The 14,949-nt window shown below is 47.0% G+C and overlaps 1 protein-coding gene across 1 annotated transcript in view; it reads right to left on the bottom strand.

The window, feature by feature from the left end:
* The window catches only part of slc39a10 (solute carrier family 39 member 10), a 15,241-nt gene extending 6,929 nt beyond the window's left edge, over window positions 1–8,312 (bottom strand). The window contains exons 1-3 of the mRNA XM_019872769.1: window positions 7,406–8,312; window positions 4,802–5,799; window positions 3,740–3,917 (exon numbers count right to left, since the gene is read on the bottom strand). Coding sequence (XP_019728328.1) covers window positions 3,740–3,917; window positions 4,802–5,779 — 1,156 coding nt within the window. The 5' untranslated portion in view covers window positions 5,780–5,799; window positions 7,406–8,312. The remainder of the gene's footprint in view (window positions 1–3,739; window positions 3,918–4,801; window positions 5,800–7,405) is intronic.
* Between the last annotated feature and the right edge of the window lie 6,637 nt (window positions 8,313–14,949).

Here is a 14,949-nt window from a genome sequence, read left to right on the forward strand (position 1 = left end):
GGAGGGGGGGGGCGGGGGTGGGGGAAAGGGGAGGGGGGGGGGGGGGGGGGGCAGACCCACCGTGACCTTCCCGTGAGCCTCGTCTCAGGAAAAATCGTGCGGGGTGTCACTTAAGCGCTCCTAATTGGCACAGTGCAAAAAAAGAGAGCCTTTTTTTTCTGGAAGCACGGAGAAGACAAGCGCACATTTTCCCGGCTCCCCCACTGATGCCGGCAGGAGGTAAACGGAAGAAAGCCCAGGCGACGCGCGCTGATGCCTATGGATGAATCTTGCCGCAGTGTCCAGCGCCTCCGGTTTTTGTCACTAACGAGGAGCAAGCCTTGCCCTTTTCCGCTCCTTCATGCCGTCTTCCTTGTTAACGTTTCCATTTTTGGGACGGTGACGCGGGGCTGCCGCGGGCACATTTGCTTTTCATCGTAAAAAAGAAAAGGAGAGGGAATGGACTGAAGTGAAAACAGCGACGCATACCTTATTAGCTCCTCCCACAAGGAAATTCAAATTCTGATCGCTACCCGAGCTAACACCCAATTAACATATAAATAACCCCCCCGTGGGTGGCGCCGCCCATTTGCAGTCTGCACACAAAGAGCTGAATGTCACCTGCCACGGGGGCCATCCCGCGGTCTCCGAGAACACCGCTAAAAAGTCGCTACACGTGTTGCTGAAAAGAGCCAACTGAGTAGTAACGATGACTTTTTCTTCGCCAGACCCCCCCCAGTCAGCATGCCAAGGAGGAGACGTATTCTGCCTTTGCATGAGACAGATTCGCGCCCCCGAAACCGAGTCAGTCGAGCCGCAGCCGGATTAGGCGCGCGCGATTTGATTGCTCCCGCTTGGAGAGCGAGGTGCAAGGACGATGCAATAAAAACCCGACGGTCTCACAAATCACTCATCCGTGCATACAAAACAGGAAGAGGGATGACAAGTCGGCGTGAAAGCATCGGACATTGGCGACGCGATGGCTTTAACGCCAGCAATAAGTGGCCGTGGAAAACTGCATTCAAAGCCTGAACTTAAATCCAGCACGTACGACGACCGACAAGGCCAACCGCGAACAAGTTTCAGCATCAGCGTGCGGGCGCATCCATTTTCACGACATCGCATCTTGTAAAGGGAAGTCGACAATGACATGTTCTACGCGCCCGCGCGAGTCGAAACACGGCCTTCTCATTTATATCGCGTTTGGGGAAGTTAAGTCGTAGAAGCCGCCCGAATTTGTCCATCTCAAGGAATGGGGTTGGGGGCGGCCATTTTGCCACTTGCTGTCGACTGAAAATGACATCACAGTTGAGCCCCGGACAACTGTGATGTCATTTTCAGCCGACAGCAAGTGGCAAAATGGCCGCCCCCCGAGAGAGCTAGAAACAGGTGCGTTTCGCTACTTGGCTGATATTCCCTCAAACGCAAGACGAATCAGAAGGTCGTGTTTCGACTAGCGCGGGCGCGTAGAGCGTTTATTGTCAAGAAAATTTGGGGGTTGGCTTCCCCTTGAAAATGGGAGATGTCAACACGTTTTGACATCTGAGGAAGTCGCCTCCGGTTTTTCATTTGGTTCCGATCAGCCAGTGCTTCATGGCAAAGAAAATAATGGAAGGGTGTGGGGGGGGGGGGGGGGGGTCAACGTTAACTTAACGGGCATCTTGAATCATCAGGTTTTGCCAGGAAATTCACTCCTTCTGTTGCCTATATTCCGCGTCTTCAATCAAAAGATCAAGTCAGCACTTTCGAACTTTTTTTTTTTTAACCAAGTCGAGTAAAACTGCCCATTGTTCTGCCTGTAATTCACATCTTTGCTGTCATTAGCATCGAGTTTTTATTCACTGTAGATTTTTTTGGGGCGGATTCATCGGTTATCGGAATCGGCGTGCATTTGTTTTGTCGTCACAAACGGTGACTGCCCGTTCTTCAAATTTGCAGCAAACTTTATGGCTTGATGAACTTTGTTCCACGTCCTGTAACTAATTAACTCAAAACGACAACATCTCATCTTCATTCTCTCGGGCCTCCCGTCTGGAGTTTATAAAAAGCCATCGGGGAGACAAACACTCCCCGGACTGTCACGGCTGTTCACGACTGTTTGGCGCTATTAGAAGCTCATCTGTAAAAAGTAAAAAAAAAAAAAAAAAGTTTGCAATGCTCAAGAATAGTCTGCCACCACTAAACGGTTACATTTCCAGCCATAAATAAGCAAATGAGGACTCTCCAAAGTCATTTTTTCACTGTTCACGAGCAAAAAGATTTGTTCATTCTCGGTAGCATCTGCTGGCGGTTTCTCGAAACCTCTGAGCAGCAAATCACGGCATAGTGTGCTTAGCCACATTTCATCCAAGTCGCCAGCACCGCCGTGATGAATTTGTTCCCTTGTCTCCGGAAAAAAAGAGTCCGACAGAAAGCGGCGGCCGTGGAACGGAAGGTGAAAAAGGACAAGAATGCCGAGCGCCGTTTTCAGCGCGACGGCACCGTGCCGTCGGGAGTCTCGTGCGCAAGCTTCAAAAAGTCACGGAGAGACAAGAATGAAAGCTCGGAGGCAATGTCGCATCACGACTAATTTGTACGTTTTGAAAAGGACGCGCTGAAAGTTGGCGTCAAAGGAAGACGTAAGGGGAAGAATCCCTCCCCAGGGGGAAAAATAAAGTTGAAAAAGGTTGAGGATCATTATTATCGGATGATACACGTCATGTTCGTATCGTTATTAGTATTAATCCCCTCCAACTGTTTATCTGTAATGCTTTTATATTTCGTCAGTTTTATGGGGGTGGGGGGGGGACACTCCATTAGTTCTGAATGTTTTTCTTTTTTGAACCTAAATCTTTTTTTTAAGATGTTGATTTTGAAATGATGCTCTGGTGAGTTTTCATCAGTGCTCAGTATAACAGAAAATGAGAAGGAAAAAAAAAGAAGAAGATGAACCCACAGCCAGAGGGAGACGCGCCCTTTCAATTTCAAGGAATGGAGAAGCCGTTGCTGCTTCCTTGCGACATGTCTTCAGAACAGCTGCGGGGGGGTTGGAGCGCAGCCTCCAGCGGATCGGGGAGCCCTATTTGGAAGGTTTTCCCAGCCCGCTCGGTCAGCTGCTTTTAAGACGCGTCACAAGGAAGCAGTCACAGCAACAAACAACGAAACGGTCAGCTAGGTCAAAGTTTTTCTCGTCATCCAAAAAAAAAAAGATCATTGTCTGGGGAAAAAAAAAAGAAACTTAATTTAATCACTCAAGACCGCTAATGAGTCCCCATGAGAAGATGAAATCCGAATTTGCCTTCTGTCTCAACAAGCAAAGACTTGATGTGATCAATGCGCTCGTATCTTCCCCTCCGTGCCCGAGAGCATTTGCATGAGCGACGAGATCACAGAGGACGATCTGTGTGATTGTCTGTCTGCTTTTAATCATGTTTAGTCTGACCACCTGCATTGGTGGCGTGCATTTTTTCTTTTGCCACCCCACCCGAAGATAAATAAATAAAACGACTAAAACCTCTTGTGAATTGAGAGAACAAAATACCTGCTGGGTCAAGTTGACAAAACCTGATCACCTTCGAGTGCCTTATGAGAGTTGACTTCTCCTGGCCTTCTTATTCAAGAGCGAGTGCACTCCAAACACAAGAGCGCGTTACGCTGTCTGCTGCCTCTCGTGGTGCGAGGCTTCAGCTGGAATGCTTTCGTCTCATCTTAGCGTTATTGAAATGAAACGCCCCCCCCCCACACCCGAGTGAGGCGGATGGATGACGCGCTTCGCACTTACCAGAACTGACATTGTCCAATGCTTCCTGTTCAACGTCCTTCTGGTGGTAATGGCGGATGCACAGCCGGCTGTCGATCTGGTACAGCAGAGCCGGGCACAGGTAGGTGAACTGGCTCGGAGAGATGAGCGAATCGGGACTCAGCCCGTAGTGGTGGAGGAGTTGGGTCAGGTTCAAACACTGGGAGAGGAGAGAGGGAGACCTGGAAAATGCACTTTTCAATTTTGCTCTGCCCACCCGCCCCGAGTCTGAAATCAAACATACCGCCACCCCCCAACACGCCCAACAGACATTCTGTTCAGATTCAACGGACTATTGGAAGATCTTGTCATTCTCTAATTTGATCAAACAAGATTTATCAAAAATACTCCACATGCTAATCGGTCACTAAGCAGTGTGAAGCAAGTTCTTGCTAGCCTAATAGTATAGCGGCCAAGGTCAAGAGTCAAAACAGTCATAGGCCTCATGGTAATGTGTTAACAAAAAAAAAAAAAGTTAACTCTTCGAGTTGGTTCACTTTGTTGTGCTCTTTTAAATGTGTTCCCTAAGCATCCCAAAATATGCTGCTAGCTTGACCATACAGCCACTTGCGTTAAGCCTGTACAGAAATCTCAACTTGAATGGGCAAAAGTGACATCGTTTTGTCTGCCTGTGACTTGGCGGCTACACCGCGTCAAGATCTGCCACTTTTTTTCCAGTCTCAAACACGATCACGTCAAAGCAAAAAGTCAAGCAGAGCTGCAGTTGTTGTCGTTTTTTTTCGACAATTAGCATTAGCTTCTGATAAGCGGCTCAGTTGAAATTGTCGCCGCGGTGGGGGTGAGGTGGAGGTTGGGGTGGCTGTTTGGAGATTTGTCACCCATATGGATCTGCTACTCTAAGTGACAAATGGAATTCGTCAGCTCACTGATTAAGTGAGGAGGGAGAAGAAAAGGCTGTCTATGTCTAGCAGTTCACGATGGCTTTAGTTTGTTTGCTTGTTAGTTTGTTTTTTTCGGGGCTCAGACATGGTATTAAGGTGTCTTTGACCCGCATCACTTGTGGGCTGTATTTTGAGGCGCTACCTCCTCATGCTGGTGAGTCAAGCCACTGGCATGCGCAGAGAAAATGGGGCCCGGAACTGTGGCGCTGTCGGGGCCTCCCGGTGCTTCTCGCTTGTCTTTATGAGAATGGCCGTGACCGTGGTCCACTCCGTTTCTGTGGTCGTGGTTTTCAGACAGCGGCGCGGTAGATGAGAGGGTTTTGTTTTGCCCTCGGATCCTCCCTGGCTTCCTTGGCCTCTTGGACTTTGCGTTTGCGGGGGCGGGAGAAGACCGCAGGTCCACCGGGGCGGAAGACGGACGCTCGCGGCTGGCCGGAGGCAAAGCTGCGCCCATCAGAGCGCGTTCAGAATGATGGCCGCCGTCGTCTTCGGCGTGATCGTGATGGTGACCGTGCTCCGCGCCGTGTGTATGGTCGTGGTTATGATCGTGATCGCCATGATGTTTATGGGGGCGCTCTCTCGACGTGCTGGGAGGCGTGACGGAGGCGGTGCTCTGGCCGCACCGCGTGGGGCCGTGCTCCGTGTGCGGATGGTGGGCGCTGGGACTGTGATGCGCGTGGCTGCGGCCGTGGGCTTTACCGTGTGAATGGAGGCCCTCCTGCACGTCCAGAATGTCGAGATGAGCGACGTGGTCGTGCCCGAGGTCATCGTGGGCCACATCGACCACTTTGACTTCGCCGAGACCCAGGCTAACCAGCATGCTCTGAAACCCTTGGAAATCAAGCCGGTCCTTCTGGCCGTAGCGCCTGAACAACTGCCGGATGTAAAACTGCTGCTCTTCCTCTAAAGGCGCCCCGTCGGGAAGTGCCGACTCGGCGGGCGGGGACGCTCTTGTCACATAGGGAGCCTCGGAAATCTGCAGGTCGTTGTGGGCGTGGCTGGCGTGGTGATGACCGTGATGCTGCTGGCGGTGGCCGTCACCGTGACAGTGGCTGGATTGATGGTAGAGGAAGGTGAGCACGCACAACAAACAAAACCTGGTGTGCACGTGGACTCGCATTGTGCCCAACTTCTGGTCCCCTGTACAAAAAAAAAAGAAAAAAACAAATCTCAAAACACTCGTCGTGATGTTCCCAATTGAGCACGAGCTGCGTTTTATCACCCAAAAGATGCGAAAAGCAGGAAAACGGGGTTGGCTCACGGAGGAAAACGGAGCAAATAATCACGCAGCACCATATCGCTTCTGAATGCAATATTCGAAGCATCCACATTGCGCTGAGAATTACACATCTAATAAACAAGACAAGCCTTCCGGAACACAATACGGTCTTGGAGAATTGAGCAACAAATTGCTCATTCTCCCCACTGTTAAAAAAAAATAAAAAATAGCCCAAAGCCGCAATATCACCGGAGTCAAATGATCCTCATAAGGCCTCCTGTGAAGCCTGAGGGGCAAGCGGGGCCAAGAATGCTGGAAGTGGGGATGAGGACTCAATCGGATGTCAGATGAGCATCGCCGCCGGCACGCGGCAAAGGCGAGACGGTCAAACACAGGTTGCCGGCAGCCACCTTCTTTGTCAAGTTTACACACCATCGAAGATGGCAAATTGAGACCGGCTCATGCCGCGAGCATCAAATTTAGATGCTATGATAACTGGGAGCAAAAATATTGCAACGAGACGTGTAAAATCTATTATTTTGAAAGATTCGGGCAAATAACGCGCTCTGGAGAGACAAAGTACCTAAGTGCACGTCAAAAGAGAATATTTTTTTCTAAATAAAATTTAAATTTAGTTCAGGAGTAAAAGTACCTCAAAAATGAGTATTGGCGGCTACGTCTCTGCTCTCTGAGTGAAGTGACATCGGAGTGGCAATGAACGGATGCTAGCTATGAGTGTTAGCTCGTCGTCTGCTTTGGCAGCGAGTTGAAAGTGTTTATTTGACACGGTCAAATGCAAACGAAAATTTCGAGACGGCCTTAAAAGGGTCAGATTAAGGTTACGTGGCCTTGAACTGATCAAAGACGGATGGGCGGCGCTCTCGTAAATGAACACTGATTCCGAAAAAGAAGGTTGGGGTGCGCGTTTCTCCGATAAAAGATGATTGGATACATATCTCCAGACGAGTGATAAAGAGTGCTGAATTTTAAAGCGTCACATTTTCACCAAAAGGCAAAATTTGAAGTCAAATAGGCAGAAAGAAGACCAAATCTTTTTTGCTTTTTTTTTTAAACAGGAAATCTTGAATTCTCATTTTAATAACCCATCCAGATATACTTGCAGACTATTTTTTTATGTTGATTTGGCGACACATACCATGAACGAGCGGTGATTCATTTTAGGCAGTGATAGTAATTGTAAACCCCGCCTCCCGCAACCCTTCAACATGCCTCATCTACAAGGGTGGAGGGGGGGGGGCATTCATCTGACAGATATCAGATAAGGCAGTTTTCCATCAACCAGCAGACTCCATCAAGACTTTCTCAGCTCCTGACTATTGGTGAAATATTTGTGAAAATTTCACATTTCCGTATGCAACCACATGCTTTTGCCCCCCTAACACCCAAAAAAAAAACAAAAACAAGAGGATGGCAATTTCATTCCGAGCGTGACACATTCTTTCCATTCTCTGAGTTGCCCATTCTCAAATCAAACTGCGCAAAGGAAAGGGAAAAGGAGCTACTTACCTTTTCGGGGCGTTGAATGAGAGGTGAGAACTCAGGGGCGACGGCGCGCCGACCAAAGGTTCGGCGTCAAGCGTGGCGAGAAACGTATTTCATGGCTGTCGGCGGTGTTTATAAACACAAGACGGCGGTGACCTATGAACCTCGGCGCTGATAGGATCGGGTAAAGGCAAGGCCTGTTTGGAGAGCACACCCTCCCACTCAGTCACAGAGCCCGACTGTGTTCTCTTGATGAGAGCAGCCGCCTCGACTTTGGGGAGGGAACACCGAAACAAAAGCCGCAAAGCTGCCATCTGATTCTTATTGTGGCTGGAGGTGCCAATTTAATATTGCTCAATTTCGTGGCTATTTGTCAAGATGCGAGGGATGACTGGACTGCGGAAAGTCACTGAAAATAAAACGGGGCGGGGGGGCTTGAAAGAGAAAGTCCAGTGCGAGGTGGTTGACATGTGATTCCCTGGAATTTGCCCAGAATGGCTGATTCAAAGCAAAAGGTCTGATTTTCTGATTACATTTTCGCCAGGTTTCCTTGAGACTTTTTCGTGCGGCCAGTTATGATCGACACATCTGCCGTATTTCGCGTTGATGGGCGCAACAGGGTTTTTTTTTTTTTTTTTTTTTTTAACTTTCCGGTGCATGCTACTCAGTCACTTTTGGGAACGTCACCATCCAGTCATAAATCCATAAACTGATCCGGTTTATCCTCAGGAGGGTCGCGGGCATGCCTGAGCCGATCCCAGCTGTCATCGCGCAGTAGGCGGGGGGCACCCTGAACCGGTCGCCAGCCAATCGCAGGGCACACAACGACCATTTGCGAGCGCAATCACAATTTCGAGTCACCCGTGAGCCCGCCAGGCATGTTTTTGGACTGTGGGTGAAAGCCGCAGTACCCGCAGAAAACCCACACAGGCACGGGGAGAACATGCAAACCCCGCAGCCGCAACCGAAGCCTGCACCTCTGCGCTGCGAGGCCGACGTGCTTACCAGTCCGGCGCCGCGCCGCCCCGACATACGATTCAAAGCCATTTCAATACGTCAATTTTCGGAACCCTCTGATGCCAGCCTCTCGACAGGAAACATTGTGTGAAGCAAATTGATGATCATGGCGTCAAATCAAGGAAGCATTTAGGAATCAGTGCGCTTTTACTCTGGAAAACTTGGCTCCTCCCCGACATATAAAGATCTTAGAACTGTCGAGATTTTACTGTATGTAGTCCTCTGACACCCATTTGCTACTTTCCTGTGATCCTGGGCTTTGGCGGGATCTTGCAGCGTGACAGAAAGAGCACCAAAAATAGCCGAGAAAAAAAATAACCACACCATGATGAATGCACAGTGGTTCACTCGACTCGATTTAAAAAAAAAAAAAAAAACTCGGGGAAGCGGTTGGAATACCGGATGGAAATGAGATTCGTCGTAGGTAAATAATGACGAGTTTGGATGACTCACGTGAATATGCTCTCTCCCGCTTGAGACCCTCCACTTCTGATTCTGCGATTTGAGGGGATTTTCCAGCACTTCTGAAAACAAAACAAAATGCTGTTCAATGAAACATGCCAAGATTGGTCCGTTTTTGAGAAATGACCTCGCATTTCATCAAATTGAGCAGGGACCGATGCGCTTTCTGTGACCGTCGTTTATTCCCGAGACGCGACCATAAACCAACGGAGAAAAAAGGGGCCGAACATTTGTTCACCTCTCCGATGGCCAAAGCGGAGCTGGCTAAAGCGTCTCCTGCCCGCGGGACGCTAACCGACGGGCGCCACCTCCCAATGAACCCGCAGATTATTTGCCGGGCAGAAGGTGAACGTCGTTGAGCCAGTGAGACACTTTCGCAAGGGCAATAAGGGGAACACGTGCGCACGGAATGGAGGCGTTTCATTCAAAAAAAAAAAAAAAAAGAAAAAAAAATCATAGAACCTGCCACCCAACTGAACAAACCAACCTTTGTACAACGTCCATTAGTCAAAGGAAGACTCGAGGCTCTGTTTCAAGACGTTTTTTTTTCTTCTTTCAAGATAAATACATGAAAACAACTCCTCATGTTCCAATTAAAAATCCGTCCCCCCATGAGGCAATCGAATGTTTTTTTTTTTTACATATTTAAAAGTGTCCCGGTGCTGGATTTCTAGGAGGGGTGCTCAAAATGTTGAACTAAAATGTTTCAAGGGAAAATTAAGACGGCGCAACAGTGGCGGCGGCCACGCCCGTGTCAATTCCAGGTCAGCGGTGACGGCGGGGGCCCAGTTATTTCTCTCGCGAGGGAATCGCTGATGCACAAACGTCTGAGCTGCTTCATATGATTCCCACATGACCGATTCATTTGTTTCTCATGTCGGTGTCAAGCACGGGACGGCAGCAGAAGGGGGGTGGGGGGGAAGATCCAATGTGGGAACCCAACACGGCTTCACATTTCTTACGAGAAAACAAAATTGTCGTATTGAGCCAGCGCACAGAGAGGCGAGGCCGTTGGATCGCACGTCGGCGGCTCAACCGACCGCTTCAAGCTTGAACGATGTTCAGCAGGGTGCATCATCAGAAACAAAAAGTTCAAAATGTGGAACTGATTTGGGTGCACTGGCGAGAGTTTTACACTTGCAATTTTATCATTTTGATAATTACAGCTTACAGCTAACGAAACCCTTCATGAAATGAGACAGCATAAGAAATAAAATGACTTTCAATGCACGTACGAGTTGAAACGGTGAAATAAGGGAACTTTTCCACAATTTTCAAATCCACTCAGATGCACAAGAGCCTTCACAATCGCAAACCGTGCCAAAATACACAACGAAGGGAATGAAGAAAATCTGGCAAAGGCGCATATTTTTGTTTAATCGAGCTGAGCACGCAAACCGCAAAGCAGACTGACAAGCCGCAAACACTGTCGTAAAGTTTCAAAGGTTGTGCTTCGTCCAGCATGGTTTTCAGTTTGTTGCACGGAGGCAGCCGGGACTTCAAAAACAAGCAAGCCAACAACAACAAAAAAAAAAAAAACACAGCCCCTTTCTTACCCCTTATATATATATATATATATATATATATATATTTTTTTTTTTTAACAACGACAAACCGTAGCAAGAGAATCAGCCATTGGTTGATGAGTTGACTCTTTCGTACGCGCTACTGTCCTGTTTTCCGACATCAATTTAGCAGAAATACAAGTAAGCAAACAAAATAATCACTTGAATAAATGATTTGAAAAAAATATGTGTTTAAATGGCAGGAAGTGGCCCTTACCTCTTGTCCAAACAAGGCAAGCACATGTACACTCTTGAGACCAAGGTGAGACCACTAAATGCTTTCAAGTCCAAAGGCTCAACTTATTTGGGGAGGACGTTGGGAGGCACAGCGTGCGTGCGCACGCGTGTTCGTGTGTGTGTGTGTGCACGCGGGATTCAAAGCAGATACATTCCGCGTGACCTGTAATATGTGGGCAATATTTACAAGAGAATAACTCGGTACGAAATGTTGTTTTGTTGCATTTTTGTTGAGTGGAATTAAGACAAAAAGCATTTGCGCGCCAGTTGTCTGTTCTATGCCAGTGACGTTTCAAAACGCGCGAGTCCTGATCTTGCAGGTGAGCAGTCAGGTGTTTTCAAACTTTTGGTTGCGGGGACCGCTTCCAGGCGACAACATTTTCCAAGGGCCACCTCATCATGGGCGCCGATTGAACATTAAACTGCAACGTGCCGTCCGTCTAAGTCAGGGGTGTCCAAACTTTTTTATTTGAGGGGCCGCCGATAGAAAAATGGAAGGATGAAGGGGCCGCTCTGAAAATGTTCAACTTTTTGAAACGTGCTTTAAAAAGTCCGCCGAGAAAGCAATTCCGGTGAATCCTCGTTTCAACCAAAGTAACGATTTGACATCATTCATTTTGCCTTTGCCAATTTGCCTGACAGCTGAGAAAGCAATTACGATGAATCCTCGTTTCAACGTGCCCCATTTATCACGTTTCCACCGCTCTTACGTCCACATTTCAAAGTACCGATTCGACATCATTCATTTTGCCTTTGCCAATTTGCCTGACAACGAACACGATGCCATTTTTCCCACAAGATCGTGAAAAGGCCTTGGTGACGACAAACCGCAGGAAGCGAACTGCCGCCGCTCCGTTGCTTAGCAACACTCCTGATTGACTCAGTACATTGTTGTACTTCCTGCCTGGACTTGTTTTTTTTTTTTTTAACTAAATGATCATTTATTGCAAATTAGAGAGCGATAATAATGAAGCTTTCCAAGGTTCACATTAGCGATGGAATTCTCCAAAGAAGCGCCAATCTGAAGCACACACAACAAGTGAGCTTTTGGCTCTCATCTTACAAATCGTGAGGCATTTACGGTCTGTCTATTTTTCTTTTTTTTTTTTTGTTGTTGTTCAACTCGAACCCAACAGAAGGCAGAAGTGCTTACTTAAAGCTTGTGCAGCAATAACAATGTTTCTCGAACGGGCTTTTTAAGTAGCAGCTTAAATATGATGTGCTATTGACTTTAGACCAGGTTTTGCTCATTGTGGGGGAGGGGGGGGCAAGACATCCTTGATTTGTATTGCTTCATGTGACACATTTAAACACTGAAAATAACAGTCAAGTGAATTGTGTTGTTGGGAAATATGACTTGAGAGCATGTTTATGCTTTGTGAACACATGGTCAGATGATTTGGTCTTTATTGCACTAGTCAAGGGTTGTCCTATTTCACTCACCTGCAGGCTGTGGTGAGCTAAACATCACGAGTGACTGAAAGCAACAAAAAAATGGCCATGGTATAGTCAACATGACAGTTACTCATAGAACATTCATTGTGAGGTGCTTTTAAGTTAGACTGGGGCCATCGAAACATGTCCAGAACCGACGATTTAAGTCATGGAATGAAAATGTATTTTGCATTCTTAAGCAACAATACCAATATGAAAACATGCCCGTGAAGTGCAGGTTTAACTTTTAGACCACTTCAGTTGGCAATCCTCATGCTCTACACTGGCATATCTGTGACTTCAAACATGTTCGGTTTTAAGGCAGGGCCTGGCCCGGTGAGTGACGTGGGTGTCGGCACTCGAGTTGCAATCGCCAGAAGGAGCTGCGATTAATTGATCATGATACACAAACTGTTTCAAGTATTTGCGGTGGACTTCATGTTATTGTTATATGCTTTCCTTAAAAAATTAAATACATTGGAATACAGTAGGTGAAGGAGAATCATTTAGCTTGAGAGTGAACCACTATCTACTTCTGAACCAAGTCAATAATCTTGTATTGAACTTGACCGGATTAAAACTAATAATTTCGATCAATTCCAGCCACAGGGCAGGCTGGGTAAACAGAGTGGCAAAAACACACTGGAAACTCATGACAGTCATTCCGGTAACTGTCTCACAAAGTTGCATTTCATTGTTGTTTTTGTGTTTTGTTTTAACCCCCACATTTCTAGACATCTGCCCTTCAGCTTGATTTCAGTGCTTCCACCGTGATGTTTGGTGCCAGAACCAAATTTTCTGTGGGGTTTGAAAAATCCATTAAACCGCTCTTAAATAACTGGCAACAGGCAAGCGGTTGGGTTGAAATGTATGAAAGACGCCACGGACACGTTTCCATTATCTCAATGTACAGTATTCACTTTAAAAACGTCGTTGTAGTTAGCCTGGGTATTAGTTCCACTAGTTGCACTGCAAATGCAAACCTCGACGAGGCCCCGAAATAGACCGGCATGGCTCTGCCGACGTGCCAGACGAATGACTACTTCCCTCCCAAAAAAAGCAAGATGCGCCATCAGCCTTCTTTGTCCATAAATCATGACTACCAATGATCCAATAATTACACAGCAAAGAGGATGCTAGTCAACAATTAGACGTTTGCTCGCTTCGCCGCACGTGGCGAGGAGAAACACGCTCGGAAGCCTCCGTCAAAATCGCGGTTAGAAAGTGCTACAATGAGCCAGTAAGACAAGAAAGGAGAAGATACTGGCGCAGAATGAGGACATTCTTCCCAGCAGCCCCCTGAGTTTACGTTGACGGGGAGCAGCTGCCTGCTAGAACGGCTAAAGTAGCTCGTAAAAAGCAAAGCGACACGAGCTAGCAGCAGACGAGCACGCAGGAAATGAGCGCAGCGGAGAAGAGCTTCCAAACGACATGCTCGTCAGTCAGGGTGTTTGCTAGTTGCGCTTCAACAAGTGCCGAGAACTGGCAAATATCGGTTTGGGCGCCAGGCCACGCGATCGTGTCCATGTTGTTTTGTGGGAGTGAATGAAGAGGAGCGTAAATGCCTTTTTCGTGTCGTTACCTCACTCGAGTGCCGTGTGCAGCTCCTCTCCGCTCGGTACGAAAAAAAAATGTTTCCGCAAATATGACGTCAAGCGGCGAGAATCAACCCTAATTCCCCAACGTTGTTTGCGCAGTATTTCTGCCGTTGCAAAAGAGGCGGGGACAGCTAGTTACGCTGTTGGCGTATGAGTTGGGTTTGTAGTGCAGCAACGAGAAAGCGCAGTATGACATACCGACTTTATTTTTTTTTTTTAACTAATTCTTAATTTCAGTCTACAAGATTAAACCACAGAATATTGCTATTCCCTTGCGCGCATATTAGTATATTGTCATCACAATTTAGTATTTTGTGGTTACATATTAGATTTTTGTGCACACGCTATATCTATCCTGAGGTCACAATTTCACTTTGTGTATAAAAGGTACAAAAGTAAACATTTGTAGTTTTTGTGTGTCAATTTGAAAGCAGATAAATATTCACATGAACGATTTTCTGCTTCATAAGTTATGGTCGCAGAATTTTCACGCATTCAGAGCGAGCCATTTCCAGACCCTTCTTGACCCTACCACCAGAGTAATTTTTTAAAATACATTAAAGACGTCCCTGGGATTGAATGCCTGGATTCTTAAAAAACACATGAAAAAAATGTCTTTGGCATGGATTGTGTTAATATTGTGAGTTTTGAAAACAATAAAAAATGTGTACTAAAAGGCAGTTTTCATGATATTCACATCAACCTGTAGAGTTAGGAAGACCTGTGGAAGATAGCTGGAAATCTGAAGAAAAACAAAAAAGTAACAAAAAAGTCTCACGTAACATAAAAATGACTGAGCACAGTCTATATCGATTTTCCCATCGGCATCTCCGCTCGCAGTCCTTTTTGTTTACTTTGGACTCATGATGTGCTATATCCAAGAAATCAATGGATTGACACGCGCTGCACCGAGCAATTTGTCAGTTAATACGGCGTGAAATGATTTTGCCTTCCTTGTTAGGATATGAACAACTGACTTTAGCTGTGGGTATCTAAAAATACGGGTGGTGGGTGCCTCTGTGTGTGTGTGTGTGTGTGTGTGTGTGTGTGTGTGTGTGTGTGTGTGTGTGTGTGTGTGTGTGTGTGCGTGTGTGTGAGAGAGAGAGAGAGAGAGAGAGAGAGAGAGAGAGAGAGAGAGGAGTCATCTTCTTAGCAATTTAGCATTCCAACTTTGATCCGGCAGACAGTGGATTTATTAGCCAGGGCCAATAGCCACGATGAGCTATCGGGTTTGATCCGGCCCCTGCCATACACG

Source organism: Hippocampus comes, unplaced genomic scaffold (assembly GCF_001891065.2).
Source record: "Hippocampus comes isolate QL1 unplaced genomic scaffold, H_comes_QL1_v1.1 scaffold242, whole genome shotgun sequence".
In the NCBI taxonomy this organism is placed as follows: Eukaryota; Metazoa; Chordata; class Actinopteri; order Syngnathiformes; family Syngnathidae; genus Hippocampus; species Hippocampus comes.